This window comes from Zonotrichia leucophrys, chromosome 5, assembly GCF_028769735.1.
Source record: "Zonotrichia leucophrys gambelii isolate GWCS_2022_RI chromosome 5, RI_Zleu_2.0, whole genome shotgun sequence".
NCBI classification, from domain to species: Eukaryota; Metazoa; Chordata; class Aves; order Passeriformes; family Passerellidae; genus Zonotrichia; species Zonotrichia leucophrys.
The window spans coordinates 21,781,967-21,799,340 of record NC_088175.1 but is presented as its reverse complement, the minus strand read 5'-3'; the positions used below and the strand labels follow the sequence as shown (position 1 = coordinate 21,799,340).

The window sequence follows — 17,374 nt, the reverse complement described above, 5'->3', positions numbered from 1 at the left end:
GAATTACAGTACTTGATCTGATTAGTATGCTCCTCCTTCCAGGGATGACCATTACATAATAATACCATATGGCATTGTAAGAATTACTGCTTACAGATTTTACGGTAATCCATCCCAAATGGAAGTTCTATCTCAGTATTACTTGAATTCTGCCCAAAAACCTTGAGAACATATTTTTACATATATATCTGTAAAGTGCATATATTTAAAATTAGTAATTCTAAGTTTATTTTGCATATATTTTCTGACACCTGTGGCTGTTCTGTTTGTTTAGATAAGCATCTAGTCCTTCTTGGCAACCCAACATGATGTTTATCACCCAGCATTTGACAAATTCTAACAATGTGCAGGATTGAAAAGTATCATCCTTCCATTTGCTCAGAGTTGGCTGTCATTAGTATTACTGAGTACCTTAGTTTTGTTTATGACAGAAGACAATTAGCATTTGCCAGGAGTCTTTCAAGTAAAATCAGTTATTTCACTTACTTACGATTGTCTTTTACTTTTATTGTTCTTTAAAGGAATATGTGGTAAGATTTATGAGAGAGACTTTGTGCTGCTGATTTTTCTCTCCCTGTCTCTGAAATTTTTTTCCTGAAGTTTGAGAGCTGTAACCATGACCAGAAAGCTGTGCCATTGGTATGCGTGGTACTGAGATAATAATTTCTGTGTGTTCTATCCTGACCTTTGCAATTCCTGACTTTTTTAACACTATCTGGTTCCTGACCATCAGCAATGACTGCCAGATTTTTAAAATTCTTTGATTTTTCTTCCTACAGTAAATTTAAATTATTCTTTCTTTGCAATCAGCAGTAGTTGTTAACATCAGAAAAACTTGTGATGTTAAGTTCCCATCCCATTGGGTTGTGAAGAATAGTGTAAAAGTTTTATCTTCCTCAAACCCGTACCACCCAAACAGCTATGCAGATGGTTTTGATGTCTTCTGCTTAAATTATAAATTTTCAATTTTTTGAAATTATAATGCATTTTTCTTTGTCTTCTAACTGCACTTCTGTTCTTACAAGTCCTGAATGCTCCTGTAGTACCAGCACATGTTTGTAAGTCTGAGGAGGAAAAGAGAGAGGCTGCTATTTTGTAAATATTGGAGATGATTATTAAGCTGATATTGAAGAAGTATTTTTTCGTTAACAAAACATCCTTGAGAAAAAAGAGAAGATTAGTCTCTGTGTGAAATAAGAGTAGGAAGTGAATGTCAGGGAGCTTTACAAATTACTGTTATTCAATTAAGAATGTTTATGGTTAGAAAACTTTCAGAGGACTCTCTGAATTTTTTAAAAAATAAACACATGAACAGACTATTATACCTAAATTTATTCATGACTGAAATAAGTAAGAAAAAAAAAATTGAAGGAAATGGTCTGTCATTATCCTAAATAATAATAAGGCTGTTCAAAGATTCAGCACAGTAATCATGGAACCAGTGCTTTTGTGTTTACTATTTGTTTGTTTTTGTTTGTATTCCTACTTGCTTTGTGTTTGGGTTTTTTATTTCTTAAACTTTGTCAATTTTCATACAGTTTTTTAAACTGTTTCATTTTCTGAATACATTCAATCTCAGTAATTTACAATGGCCTTGATTTGAGTTAAATCAGGTTGCTAAAATGTATGAATTAAACTTACACGATTTCTGATGTATCAGGACTGAACTAAGGTAGGCTGTTCTGTCTTTGTCTATCCATAATGTAAAGTGTAGCTATGTCTTCTAGTTAAAGAAAGTTGCTCTTCAGTTCACCTCAAAATTATTTATGTAGCATTAAACATAGGAATCTCCAAGTTTTTTGTAGTGGTGAAATCTGTGTTGCAGAAAGTATGTCTCAGAATGGAACAGGGCTGCTAATTGATTCTCCTTTAGAACGTTCCTTTCCTCTCTGACAGTTCCCTGCTCATTATAAAAGCAGAATATAAAGAAGATTTCTGTTGGAAAGAAGAATGAACTGAATAGCTGTCCCCCTTTTAATTGGATCCAAGGCCTAATAAGGACAATAACAAATGCTATTATTTGGAAATTAAGTATTCAAAGAAGTCTTTGAATAGTGATTAAAATCTTAAAATGGCACTGAAAAGAACTTACAGTGAGGAGATAGACTGAACAGTAAGTTGCATGATGAACAATTGCCTAACACTCAGGCAATTTATTTCACATAAACAAAATAATTTGTATCTCAGCCTGTATTTTTCTGTGTTTGAGGCAAAAAGCCCTTCCTTCTGTAATAAATGACTAAAGCATGGTCCTTTCTATTCAGAGAATTAAAAATCCAAAATATGTTTGGCATTATTCATTATGGATGTAAGGAATATATACCACAGCCAATTTTCATTTTAAATGCTAATTTTCGGAGCTAAAGCAATTCAAAGAGTATAGTGAATGGGAATTAGATTTCAAGTTGCTTTAGGGTTATTTTAAGGAAACATTTAAGAAATACTAGGTCTTCACATATGTGTGCTTGGTATTTTTGATACAGGAGACGTTCCACTGCACATCAATATACGGGAGACGTGTGATTCAGGACAGCCTGTTGTGATCTCTCAGCCTCAAAGTGATGCTGTAAGTTTGGTGCACTGCACTTAGAACAACAGAGAGCTCTTCTCTAAAAGTGAATGGAGAGTGCTGCTTCTTATTGCTCTTTGGAAAGAAATGGGTTTTTGAGTGAAGTAAGGAAATAAAGTAAAAGAAGGTAGTAGCAGTAAGTAACTCAGGCCCTTGGTTTTTGAATGCTGGTCATCTGTTCTGCTTCTGTGGGTTTGGTTTTGTTTAATTAGGTTGAATCATCCAGAATAGAGATTTGATCCAGGTCCTGGCACACTAAGAGGAGGTAGGTCAGTGTCAAGCCTCATGAGACCTTGCAGCTGATGTAGTTCCTCTAAAGCTGTCAGTTAAGCCTTTGGTAGCTGAGCCTGGAAACTGTCAAAGGGTCTTACCCAAAGATGTTTGGAACAAAACTTCATATTGTCAGTACCTGGGTTGTTTTCATGAGGAAGTGGAGCAATTTGCACACAAGAGGAAATAGATTTTTTCAGTTTATTTACCATAGCATTCTGTTGTCACTGGAAAATGCAAGTTGGTGGGGTGGTGGGAGTCAAATATGCAAATCTGTAAAGAAAAGTAGTTGCACATACAGAATTTGTTATTGCTGATGGAGTAAGATTTCCCTGTCTGCTATTTTATTTCTCTGCTAGAGTTTGTCTGCCAGGCTCTGTAGGGCAGGGTGCTGTACAAGTATCTGGCATAACACAGCCCCACTCTCCTCTGCTGCTTAGAGGTAAAGATATATAGTGAAAACAATTATTAGTACTGATAACAGATAGTAGAATCAATTCACAATAAGGTAGACTGTACCTATGGAACATTTGAATATTAGTAGCTTTTTCAATATCATGTTTGAAATATGTTTTTCCCTTCACAGTATTTTACAAGGAAAAAAAAGGAGGAAAACATTAATCCAGTGTTATTAACATACTGAATAGGATTCTGGAAGACCAGTGATGGTCCTAAAGTTGTAGTTTTGTTCTGAAAGAGAAGTGGCGTGTTGACTTCTAATTAAATGCCGTGTTTTTGCTAGGTTTGGGCAAGGCCCATGCTGTGGAATAATGTAGTAATCTTGAGTCTAGGTCTATCGGAAAAGGAATCCCTATCATCCATATGGTAGCTTCTTTCTGGGAAGTTTGATCATCAATGTGAAGTTTTGCATGGATGTATGGCTTTGGTCAAAGCTGAGGTAAAACAGCTGGGAAGCTAAGGTGGAGGGCTCACAGTGCCTGAAATCCATAATAACCAAGAGTCTGCAGCCTGCTGGACTATTGAGCAAAGAATTCAGACATGTATGGGATAGCATTCTGAAAATAAAAAGGCAAGAAAGTCTGTTGTGTTGCCATCTGTTCCTCCTTTAACATGTTCTTGATAACAAAAGGATGGGTTATAATCACCATTTGTGGCAATTAAGTTAAATATGCAGAGGAATAAAGATTGACAAATATGTGTGACTCTGGGGAAAACTCTTAATGTCCTTCTCTGCCTTTGTGTCTGTGAGATAGTAGTTCTCCTCAGAGAATGTGTTTTTTAAAAATGTCACAAATCTCTGTAGAATGAAAAAGAATTTTCCTTCATCCCTGCTTTTCTTCTCATTTTAAAGATAGAAAAAGTGTCATTCTCATATATTTTCAAAGAAATATTAAATTCTTAGCACATAACTGATGGTGGGAGAAGGCATATAAGGTCAGATTCTAATCTTTAAAACATGACAGTCATCACCATGTTTCTCAAATAAACTGAAATTGTGGCTATTCATGCATTAACAACTTTTCAGATAGAGAACAATGTCTGCTGAATTTCTCTGCTCCTGTCGCTTAAATGTGCAGGGGATTTTCATACAAAATTCTGTGCTGATTTTGTTAGAACACACTTACAAATCAAATACAGAATCATAGACCTGAAATAATACCTAGCAGATTCAAACAGTAGGGAATAGGGATGGTGATTGACTTCTTAGAAACCCAGCATGTTGTCACACCTTTTGAGCTCTTTCAAGCCTAGAATAAAATGGTTTCTAAAATATGTCAGTTAATACATTTTTGCTTACACATTTGCCATGGGGTTCATCTTACCATGCAGATAAATAAAAGTATACCTCTGACTTTTCACAAGAATTTCAAAATGTCTAAGCAAACTTGTCTAAATTTATTATTTCAAAGCTTAGATGTAGTTGGTGGAAAAGGGATTTCCTTTTCACAAATGACAAGGAAATTACTAAGAACTAAAAAAAGAAATTACTTGTAGAATGGAACATGTGTGAACTTAGAAAGTTCTTCCTCAGGGAAGGCACAGAATACACAAGACTAATCTGCTTATGGAAAGTATTGAAGTTATAGCTAAAGGATAGGAAGGTTTGATGACTGGAGTTCTCTTTTGGTGAAGCTTGAGGCAGTCCCCTGGGAGAAATAACAGTGCTGCTAAAATGATTTTGCTCTTGGTATAACATTGTCAGCTTAGTTGTTTAAATTGTGGCTTTTTTTGTGGCTTTTTTTTAATACTCTTCATTGATAAAACTTTGTGATGTAGAAATGGAATATTGTTGTACTTGCATGGTCAGCCTAACGCCGCAGCTGAGAGTGACCCAAGAAGCTTATAATTTCTTTAATCAACAGTGAGGTCTTAACCTTCTGGAGTGAGACACTTCTAAAGAATAATTGAGCATTTTTCTCCTCCATCACACTGTGGAGGTGGATTAGCTGGCCCAGGTTCCATTTTGTTGCTCACTCAAACAAATGCAAGAGTCACTGGACAGCAAAAGCTGGTAAACAAAAATCAGGAATGCTGCTAAAATGGTAGAACTGGGGGGAAAAGGCAGGGGAAAAGGTAGAATAGGGACAAACTAATGAGGAATCACTGAAACCAGGTGAAATTGATCATGCTCAGATGTACTGGATCTTCCTATGGACCATGGGAAAGGAGCCAGCAGCAAAACAGGTGTTTGGAAAGGCATCCTGAAGCTTGCATATAAGCAGACACAGCAAGAGAAATAGAACATGGTTAATTGCAGTGGAGTTAGTCTTCCATCAGGGGAGCTGCTTAAGTGCCCAGTGAACTCTCCATCACACTGGGAGAATGATAAATAGAGGTTCCTGAGAGCTCTTCCTTCTGTGAGCATAGAGCCCAGAGACTTACTGAGCAGTTGGTGGTTATCTTGTGAGGAATTCCTGCTGGAAACTTTGGGTGTATCACAGCCTGGATGGCACAGTGGATTTATCAATACCTTGGCACAACAGACAGGCTGTCTGTGATTGTTGACCACCAAACTCCCACCTGTCACCTCCTACCTCAAACAAGTACAAAATACATTTGGTGTACCAGTTTGTCCATTCACATCCCACATATACAGGTGAAGGATTTTGAGTCCAATAAATTGCACACTGATTTATAAGGGAAGAGGAAAAGCTCAGTCAGGTGGAAAGCAGGGGCACAAGGTATCAGCAGTCTAATGGAACAGAGCAAAATAAGTCTGGTTAATCATCCCTTTTCAATTAAATCAGAATGTTACAAACCTTGCTGTGGTGTCATCCAAACAGACAACTCAAATTTGTATTCCGAAACACTTTGTCTCTAGAATGCTTATGAAAGGGTGATATATAAGTAAGGTAAAAACATACAGCCTTTTAAAGATTGCAATAAGTAGTTGGAGAAAAATTTAAGTACTGGTAGCAAAAAGTCATGGAATCCTGTTTTGTGATTTAGTTGTCATTAATAATTCCATTTAATGAGTGGTCAATGCAGGGTGTGATATTTTAAAAGAAAAGCAGATCCTAAAGAAGTCTGCATGGTATGATTTATAATATGCCTTTATCATCAAGACTTCCTTTGAATCACCACAGTAGCATTTGGTATGTGTAGATTCAAATCCTTCATTCAGGGTGTAGACAGTACAATGCATCATCAGACCCTCATTTATGGCTCTGTCTGCTGAAGAAAAGGCTGAATGTAGGATAGCCTGTTTGAGGGATGTTGCTATACTGCATTTGATTTGCACTGTTCTCTTTGGCCGTGTTTTTTGGGCAGGATGTGTATTTAGATGTCTATAAAGGCACCTTGGGTTAGCAGCTGGGGCTGTCCCTAAGAATGGTTTGGCTGTTACTACTGCTGATACATAGGATTAATAGGAAGTTTCCCATGAGCACTGAGGATTTTTCTTTGAGATTTTAGTTTCATAAATCCAGCTTACTTAATAGTCTCCTCCATTTCATGTTACAATGTGTGGATTGACTTTTACTGTCTCAGTAAGTTTGCCTTTCTGACTTGAGACTTCATTGTAAATTTGGCACGAGTTGCCAGTACATGCAAAGAAGAATCTTACGGTGGAGCTGCCCAGAGGAAGGACTGGTAGGGAGTGGGATAGTCTCTGGACCTCTTGTAGCAACCAAGAATTTCTCTGGGTGACATGAAGCTTGTACCTGAAGTAGACTCATTTAAAGCTGCATTTGTCATCATGTTTTTAGTGCCAGCTGAGCTGACCACAGTAAAATACAGACACTGGAAGGTATCTCCAGTCATGCACTGAAGGCTGGAGTTGTGTCAAAGTAACAAAGCAATTTCTATGTTTCCAAATTAAGTCTATTTAAAAATCTGATTGAACTGGCAAATGGAACATGATTGTGCAGAGAGTGCTAAGAACCGAAGTTATCAGTGACAGGCTGGCTATGCTTATTTTCATGTACATGGCAGCTAAGACTAGTATTTGTCCTTGTGATAGTCACTATTGGATTAGTTGCTCATGGTGGCTAGTTTCCTTTAGCAATTAATAAAATCTAAGCCCTAACAGGTCAGTTGAGCAGATTTAAATTCCTTTTCCTTCTTTACAGGTATATTAGGATCTATGGCATTTGATGTTCCAGACAGTCAGACTTGCACAGATTCTCCTTTGGGTTGCTGGGCTGGATAAAGCAGCCTTAATAGTCTTGGAGTCTTGTAATCAGAAATAGACATTAGAAACCATGTCAGTACTGGGATTTATATCCTGTTGTATATCCTGTAACTGAGTGATGGGACCAGTGTGTGTTTCTGAGTTGCTGGTCTGAAGTTGTTTGTATGCAGTGGTTTGGGTGAAGGAAAATGTGATATCAGCTCCTACCTGCTTTTACTTTGTTGATTTAAAGTTGAGTTCTGTGTTTGTGTGACAGTTGCACCAGGTACTGGCAGGCACTGTAGTGGGCTGTTGGCAGGCTGAGATCTGCACTCCAGTGAAAGCAAACCAGCAGGTCAGGCCATACCAGTCCAGTCCATGACAACAGGGAAGAGTCAGCCATGACCTGTACAGTCTGCAGTAATCTTAGCAATCATGCATTCTTCCCTCACGGGTAAGATTTTTAGGGAGAATGAAAGGCCATAACTGAAAGGCTAATATTTCCCTAGGATTACTGTAGGGCTTAATTAGATGAGCTAGTAAAAATTTTTCCAGTTTAAATCTACCCAACATGTATTAGGCCATGATAATACGGATCTGCTACAGAGTGATGAATCAGGATGTTCTGATTATTTATGCCAAGTAGGACTTTTCAGTCCATTTCCTGGTGAACTTCTTCACAGGTTCTCTGTTTCCTGCTCCACCATCTATGCTATCATCAGTCACTTCATTATCAGCTGTGCCCTTGAGGTCTTAAGAACTGTGCCCTTCTGGCACTGTGCCACTGTTTGAGAGGTGAGCAGTCTCTCATGTGGCTGTTTCCCAGCTTTTTTTTTGACTCTGTGAGCATCACCTTCCGCCTCTACCTCTGCCTGCCCTAGTGCTGCTCTCAGATCCCATTGAGGCAGTGTTCATAATAAACAAGTCTGGTCTGGGCTTAGGGCCTTCTGTCTTCCTGTGTGCTTCTTCATCCTCATGAAGTGGGAGGAATGATAACTGGTATGTTGTTTTTAAATATAAAGTTGTCTGTCAGCAAAAAATTGGTTTTCAGAAAATCTATAAACCATTCATTTAGAGCTTTCAAACATGAAGGAAGTAACTGACCTGAGAAGTTTGCTTTTGTCTTGTTAAAATGAGAAAAGTTATGGGCGATGAATAGGAACTCATCCTTTATTCTTTCTCTGCTGTCTTTCCACCTGGAAATGAAATAGTAAACCCTTTCTTGTTTCATTTGCAACCCAACTTCTTTTGCTTAGTAATGATGGATTAAACAGCTGAACTGAGCTGTGCTCTCTGTCTATGGATGGCACATTGAAAAGATCACGAGTAGGAAAAACTATTCAATATATATAAAGTTGTTTTTATGTATTGCATATTCACACTCACCAAGATTCCATTTAGACCTTTCAGGTATGTTGATTGATAGTCAGGTCCCCTCACTCATGGCTAAATCATTTGTTCAAAGACAGGAAACCAAGGCTCAAAACAGTTGATTTTTGCCAAAGCCAGGTGACTGGTAGAGTTCTGTAAGGGCAACATGAGATACTGGTCTGTTCAACAAACAAAGTAGTGATCCAGGAAAACAAAAAGCCCAAAGCTCAGCAGGCAAGACACTAGACAGTGTTTAGTAGTGCTGGAATGCTTGCTACAAAGAGCTGCATTGGGACCCTCCTGTTGCAAAGTGGTGATCAGCTGCTTGGCAAATGAGGGTCAGTGTACTTTGGGGAAGTGTTGCTCAGACACTCATTAACAGCATTTTGTGGGGAAAGTATCTAAAATCTATTGGGCTGTTGACATAAGTTAACATTTATACAAACAGTTGAGTCTGCTTATGGTGAATTTATAGTTCTGTGTACAATTTGGTCAACTCTGGAGCAGGCAAACAGCCTGGGCAGTCTTTAGAAGGGGCCAGGTACTGTATGCAGGTTGTTAATTGGCTCATTAAAAGTGCATGAATTGATCTGTGCAAAGTGGGAGCTGCCTGCAGGACTGTTCCAGGTAGTTTGAAATTCCCACCTGGAGTGCTCCTACACCAATTAGTCAAATACTGAACTGCAGAGGCAGCTTGACTTCAGTCAGTCATCTCCCTTCAGGTGGGTCCATTATCTTGTCTAGGTAAGTGGTTAGTTGGGGGGCAGCTGGAGCACCCAGGGCATTAATGGCTGAGTGAGGTGAGTGTTGCACACAGGCTGTTACCCAACTGCACTGAGACTGTAGCCACAGAAGTTTGAAATTCCTGATTGTGAATTAAGTTCTAAATAATTCTGTAGTTTTTGCCACAAAGTCATGTACATAAGAGAAAACAATTCTGTCTTGCTGTCTGCATTCCTTCAAACTCAGAAAATTGTATGGCTTTAGTTTTAAGATGTGAACGCTGAGGCTATGAGGTGTAGAGGGTGAGTGCCAGAGAAGAAAATCCTACAAGCCAGGAGCAATCCCTAAAACAGAGGAGACAGACATGAGCAGTGCATGGCCCTGCAAAAGGCTGACACCTTGTTCAGAGCAGTGACAGTGAGTGCTGGTGGCCCTGGTGTGACAGACAGACCATCTCTTGCTGCCCCCCAGGCTCTAGCCTCTGGCATGTGTCAGTTTGTTTGCTGCTTTAAAGGGCCATCAGGGGTACAAGGATTAATTCATGGTTAGAGCCATCCTGCAGGAGACAGGAGAAATCAGTGTGGAGATCTGTCCAAGGAAAGCAGGAAAGGCTGTCAATGTGGTCTGTGTATGCAGACTTAGTGGAGAAGATGGAGTAGGTTGGTCACTGTCTTGCAGAAGAGCAAGCTCAGTTAGGGGACTTTGCTGTGTACTTGACAGATAATGTGATGCACCAGCTGGAATCTGAAGTATGACAAATTCAAATTATAGAAAAGGTGTACATTTTAACAATGGAAGTAATCAAGTGAACAATGTGCAGTGTGTATATACATACACACAAAAGTACTATTTTAATTAAGCATTCTTATATAAATGGTTGAGATTTTATAAGATGTTCCCTTTTGACTACAAGTTGTTGAGCTTGGCACAGGAATAATTTGATTTAATTCTGGGGTTTGTTCTGTGTTGGACTTCATACAGTGTTTTTATGTAAGTCCCTTGACATAAGATTTGTTAATTGATGGTGGACTGATCATGGTCCTAGCTATGTCATGTTTTTTGGAGATGTTAACATGAGTATACTTGGGTTGCTCTCTATAGTCAAGGTATCTGACCAGATGCCACAGGCTGGTGTGAAAGAGAGCTTTAACTGTGTGGATTTCAGTGTTGCAGAATTAGTTCTTTCCAATACCTACTTCAGTCTTTTGGAAACGTGTCTTGTTTAAAAAGAGTTTAAATGTCTGAATAGGAAATTCCATGGTGATAGTCAGGTCTGTAATGAATAGTTTCAAAATTTTTTTTGAATGCTGCTGTTTTGTCTGATTCTCTATCCTGTGCATCCTGGTTGTCAGGATGAGGGAAGTTTATAATTAATAGGACCTGTGGGAGTAAACAGTCTGTATCTTCCTCATCACTTCTCTTTCAGAAGACTTTGCTTGTTGTTAAAGACAAATTGTCCAGTTAAATTTAAATTCCCCCACCAATATTTTTCTGTAATGCTTGTGCTTAATCTGTCTCTTAATGCATTGTTTTTTCCTGAACACAGGCTAAATTTAACCCATTTATTTAAACATGTTTGATTTTCTCTTTGTGTGTAAAAGAACAAACACCTAATTAGTTGTGAAATATTCCTTTCTATAGAAAATTGAGTGCTCAATGTATTTTTCTGTTTTTGCAGGCTAAAGCCTATCATAAGATAGCTATGGAAATATTAAGAAGACTACCAGTACCTCCTGCTTGAAGAATTTGCCACTGAAATTTAGCAAAAAAGTGATCTTTGATGCTGCAGTGCAGAAGAGTCCTGTTACCTAAATACATGGAGGCCCTATGTTAGTTCTGAGAACTTCTTTAGGAATTAATTTACCAGAGGTTAAATTATGATTGTGATAATTACTGTTTTTCACATTGTTGTTTGGCCATGTCCAAAAGGATTTAAGTATGCAAATGATGATAGACAGTATTAACTGCTCAATTGTAACATCATCAAGCAAGAAGGGAAGAAGTCTATTTTTTCCATGTGCCCTATTTTAAAGTCAAGAATTAAAAACAGCCTCTCGTGCAAGGAGAACGATGGTATGCCAAGACATAAATTTATTTTTTTAAGCAGGATTTTGAATACTCTAATTTCCTTAAGTTTTTGTTCAGATTTTTACATGGTTGGCTATCAAACTGACCTTAAGTTCTGCAAGATTTTAAGAAGCAAAATCAGTTCTGTAACTGCTGTACTTTTCTGTGTTCATCTTGAAAGAAGATTAAAAAAATCCACGTATACTCTGAAGAGTTCTTGTGATGGATGATGAACAAATTCATTCATTATTGGATAAAGTTCGATTGTGAGGCAATTCAAATTCAGTGGAGAATGGATTACGTGACCCTGAGGCTTATTTCTCTACTGTTTTACATTATAATGAACCCAGACAGAAGACAAAGTGGCAGAGGTCTTCACTGAAAACCAGATGTTTATCCTGAGCTCAGTTTGCCACTTTGCCACAGAATGCAAATGATCAAGATAAATTAAATTTATGATTGCATATTCCTACTACAGTGCAGCAACTTGGATTTTGAATATAAAGATGTATTTTTGAAGTAAAGAAATATTTGGTCTTCAAACTGCGTGGCCTTCTGGTTTATTTTTTCATTGCCTGTGATCTTTGTGTTGGTCTGTGGAAGTGAAAGATTATGCCTTCAGGGAATGAGTTTTCATTTACAATTAGATCTTGGAGTTGACATTTAGGCTTTTCCATCTACACAGTCAAGTATCAGTATCTTAAACATACATCGTAACCCTACCAGAGAGTGAAGTTAACCACGCTAGGGAGTTCTGCTATTGACCTCTGAGGGATCAGGTTTTTCCCTGTATACCAAGTACTTGGTCGGGATTTTGGATGTAGTTTTTTCTTATTGAAGTGATACAACATAAAAAAATGGTGTACATGTACATTAAGAATATTTAAGTAGCATTCTTACCCAAGGTTTAGATAAAAATCTAGACACAAGTGATGAGTTGAATTTCAAACTTAGGTGATTTTCTAAATATGTAAATTACATAGTCCAAAACTGTTGATTTTTTGCATCAAGTCAATCTCTGAACCTCCTTCCCTGCACCTTCCCTCATGAAATCTCATATCAGTGGTCTGCTTTTTCAGTAGCATATTATTGTGGTCTGAAGAATTGAATACTCTGTTCCTTTCAGTTGTCTGTTATATTTTACAAAATTTAAAGCTGGCTTAGTGTTCTGCCTATGAACACTGTTTAGTGTTCATACTTTATTGATAACATTTTCCTTAATTAAGTTTTGTCTCTGCATCTTTATTAGCTTTGCTTTACATAGCATAATTGTTGATATACATGTCTGTAAATAATCCTGTGGTGGTTTTGGCTAGTATAATCTTATATTTCAGTGGAACAACTGGTACTTCTGACTGTTTATTAGCAAAAGACAGTGATATAATCTGATTGTTAATAGTTGTAATTCTTATTCTGTTAAAAAGTTTTTGAATGTCTGACACCCAGTTCATGTTGAGCCTGGATGAACAAACAGTATACAGATAGATGGTTGTTCAGCTCCCCTTTTGTTTCTTATTGTTTCTTGGGTTAGTTGAAGATGAACTTTGCTTTCAAGTTTTCTTTTATTTTACTTCTTTTTACATTTTTCCCCCTTTTAATTAAGTACTGTTGTTTTGCTCTGTTGAATCTTTCGGCTGCAGAATTATTTTGAATGCCTTTGTCAAGGAACTGTGTTACAATGATTAAGCATAGTTTCTATGCCAGGCTGAAAATTCATTTTAGTTAACCGTTTTGTGGAAGGATTACATAATGTAGTTGATTTATTAATACATATATATACATATGTAATTGTACAGAATTGCTAGGACGTTTCTGTGTTTAAGGATTCCAACAGTCAACCTAAATTTAAATTGAGATCATATTTGCTTGATTTTCCTCATTCTCATGAGTGAAAAACTGTTTCCTGGACCATCTCCTGCAAAGTAAATGAAGGGCACTGGCAAAGTGTTATTGCTTCTTAATGTTATGGAAATACATATTTGTATTTTTTTGTTATGTTATACGCCATTAAATTCATAGTAATGAATTTCAGACAACATACCACAACATACTACATTTGAAGTTGTATTAATAAAATCATTGATGATTTTGTTGAATGGGGGAGTTGGTTGGATCAGTTGGAGATTTAGCGGGACAAGGTGGTATTTAACTGTAGTTCATAAATATAAATTATAGACTTGACACACAATGCTGTTTGCTCTTTTCAGCTGTAGTATTTCACTTCGTTCTAATTGATATTCCCTAGTGTGCTAATATGTTTTTGTTCTAAAAATGCTAATCCTAGCAGGAGGCCTTGGCTTTTCCAAGCTGTATGGGTAGATGCTCTTTGCTCACCAGCAAGGGAGACTTACTGTGCTCCTGGCTTACCAGCACAGAATTACTGAAGTCTGTAGCACTGTGAGTTCAGTTGCACACTGGAAAATCCCACAGAGGAGGAAAGAGAAAGAAAAGGAAGGCTAGGGAGGCACCAAACAGGGACCAAACAGGCAGGAATGGGGACAGGGACAACTGTCAGTCCCAGTTTATCTCCTGTGTAGGTTAGCAGCAAGATTCCGAAGACTCCCAAGATCCTTCTGCATTGCTGTCAGATGTAGTTTTGTGTTCACAACACGACCCTGTGTATAGTGACCACAGTTCTTGTGTTTGCAGATAATCCCTGCAGTTTCTTGGGTGAGGAGCCTACAGGTTGTGTCTTAGTACAGTGCATTTCTTGGCTTTCAGAAGGTTTTGGTTTTAATGAAAATGAAAGAAGGCATAGAGTTGTTTATGCTAGTGACGTATTTCAGTATAAATTTTTTACTGCTATGTTCAGCTAATCAATTTTTTAGCCTTTGAGACTATGGTTTGTACAATACTTAGGTGCTAGATCCTCACAACAAAAACACCCTGTTATTTGAAGTTATGAGAAAAAAGTAGTTTGCAGGTTTACTTTTTGTTTACTAATTCAATTAGAGTTCACACTGCCACCTGTTTAGTTGCTCTGATTAGTTATGAACTAATGTTAATGCAGAGGAGAAGTGGCAGAAGCAGGTCATTTCAGTGTATTAACAAAACACCTCATGTAATTCTGAATTGATTTCATACAGTTGGACTCAGATCCAGTTTAGCAAGTGAAACCCCCTTTAACATCTTTCCCAGAAGAAGTGTGGGTTTCACTTTGCCGTGTGACAATTTACATGTTGGGATTTTGGTACTTATGTGCAAAGCTTCTTTCAGAGCGTCCCCAGTCCTGACACTGGCACATGAGCTCAGTACCCAAGTGCCCAAGGAGCTGCTCTTGTCATTCCAGGTACTGGTAGGGAGAGGGTCTCCATGCTTGTTTTCCTACATGGTTTGCAGCAGTTGTCCAAGACACAAGAAACTTGTTCACCCAGCTTTGGTTAAGAAGATTCAAATCCATAGCTCCTAAATTTAGGAGGGGTCTTCAGTCACCTGGCTTAGTCCTTGCTAGGATCATCATGCAATGTTCATCACTCTTGATAAAGCTGTATTGCTTGTGGAGGAAGTAAAGAAGTGTTAATCACATCTGATTTGTTTTTTGGTTGTTTTTTTTTTTTTTTTTTGCTTAATGGCTTGGGCTGAGCTTTCTCTGGTCCTTGTTCCCAGCCTTATTGATTGCTTTTACCTAATGAGGGTATGAATATAATTATCAATTCTTAATTTAGTGCCTGGCATTTTAGGTGCTTACAAATTTGAGATAAAGCTCTGGTGTTTTTATTTGGATTTTGGTACCCACATACCAGTTTTTTTTTTCTCATGGCCATATCTGGGCCCATATTGTTGTTGCCATTTTTATTTAACAGAAGTGCTTCCTGGTGGAGATGGCTGGGGGAAAGCCTCCTGCTTAAGAACAGTTTACCATAAGATGAATCTGAATTGCTGATTTAATTTCAGAATTGACTTATAATGGCAGGAGTTACAGTGATGATTACATTTTATTTTGGCAGCATATCAGCCAAGGCATTGGTTTGTCATCCACATATCACAAAGCAGCAAAAGAAAAAATGAATTCCCAAAGTAGTTTTCAGCCTAAATTTAAGGCGTGCCTTTTTTTTTTTTTTTTGGCTCTGTTTTACATTATGAAGATATTGAAATCTGAAGAAAAAGTATATCCAAAGGTCTGTATTTTTCCATTATCTTTGTGTATTCAGAGAGGATGGGCACAGCCTGTCCTTCCTTATGCACCTATTTGTCTCAGTTTCTGCATTTGTGTGAGTCTGGATCTGAATACCCACTTTAATCAATGCAAATAAAGGACTTCTCCTAGGGAGTGTGTGAGTCTCTGAACAAGCTGGTGGGGGGGAGGAACATCTGCTGTCCTTTAGCATTGTTTTCAGGACTTACAGATTTATTTGAAGTCTTTTCCCTCATATCACTGGGATTTTCTAAAATTTGTGTTATTTCCTGTGATCCAGAGGTTTTCTCTTTTCTTTGGGAGAAAGGCAGGAGACTCCCCACACTTGCCTACCCCACGTATACATCCTGTTACTAAACAAGATCTGTTTTCAAAATACAAACTTCTGGTTACTTTTTCTGAAAAGTTAGCTTATGACTTTCTAATGATTCTTATAACTTTCTTTCTTTTAGGGACAACTTTTTTCCCCCAAATAATTATGGATGAAATGCTATAATATATTTTAAAACCCAGTTTTGCTGCACACTTAGGAAGAGTAAACAGGGTGAGAAATCTTTTTTAGCCAAACACATATTCAGTAGATATAATTTTGGGATGTTTGTTCACTGTGTAAATGTTGCAAATATTTTTTATCTCAATTAAGTGCTAAGTGAAGTTCAGGAGCCTGAACACACTTCTGCTCAACAGTAGGCATTTGAGGGTGATGTGAGATGAGTCTCTAGCTGGTCAGACAGGCAAGGATGAGTTTCCACATTGACTTATTTGCTGAATTGGGAAGTTTCTACATGCCTGTTTTTAGAGGAGGAATTTCCATATAAATGGGCTTTTGTCTGTGGTACCTTGAGGCCTCTAATTAATTACATTTCAGATGGAGTCAGGAGATTTTGGGTTTGCGTTCCACACTTCCCTCTGCAGGATAATGGGGCCCAATGGCTATTTTGCAGAGTTAGTTTCTAAAGCAAGTGTTAAAAGGCTGGGAAAATACACCTCAGCTTTGAAAACATTTGTTCATGAGTGCCGGCACTACTGGCATCTCTTCTATAATGCATTAATATCCTAAACTTTTAGAAAACCTGTGAGTTGTACCTTGTTAGCACTTTTTAAAAAATGCATTTCTTATTAACAGACAGTGGTACTTCCTGCCTTATTTCTGGACAGTGTAAATAAACCTCTTTTTGTTTATTTTTCCTTGCCTGTTGGTAATGCATCCAAAAAGTTACTCCTCTGGAGGAAGAAATGACAGAGCTGTTTGATGCTGAGTACTTTCTTCCCTGTAGGGTTAATATAGGAAATTATAGTCACTGTCTCAGTGAATTGCTGGGTTTGTTACCCTGATGGGATATACATCTTCATTAAAACAAAATGAAAGTGCTGATAAAATGCCTGATAATTATTTAGAGCTTACAGCTCATGAACATTGAAAACATCACACTCTAGAGGAAAATTTACTTGAAATACTTCCATTTATAGATTTTTAAAAATATATTTTTCTAAGAAAGTAATGGTATTTAAGATGTTTGGACAAGGTCTTTGCTGTTGAAGTGGATTGCTTTCGACTGCCTGAAAAGGTCTGCCATTTTCACAAGAAACATGACTCGGAGAAGTTTTGTATTACTCCCCATCAGTGCCTGTCTACAGAATCCTAAGTATGAATCTGCAGCAGCAG

General features: G+C 37.7%; 1 protein-coding gene across 6 annotated transcripts in view; it reads left to right on the top strand.

Moving 5' to 3' along the window:
- The window catches only part of NUBPL (NUBP iron-sulfur cluster assembly factor, mitochondrial), a 76,790-nt gene extending 64,671 nt beyond the window's left edge, over nt 1-12,119 (top strand). For all 6 annotated transcript variants that reach the window (XM_064715304.1, XM_064715307.1, XM_064715305.1 and 3 more), the window contains 2 exons: nt 2,484-2,566; nt 11,185-12,119. In XM_064715304.1, the coding sequence (XP_064571374.1) occupies nt 2,484-2,566; nt 11,185-11,247 (146 nt within the window). In that variant the 3' untranslated portion in view covers nt 11,248-12,119. The remainder of the gene's footprint in view (nt 1-2,483; nt 2,567-11,184) is intronic.
- Nucleotides 12,120-17,374: the final 5,255 nt, after the last annotated feature.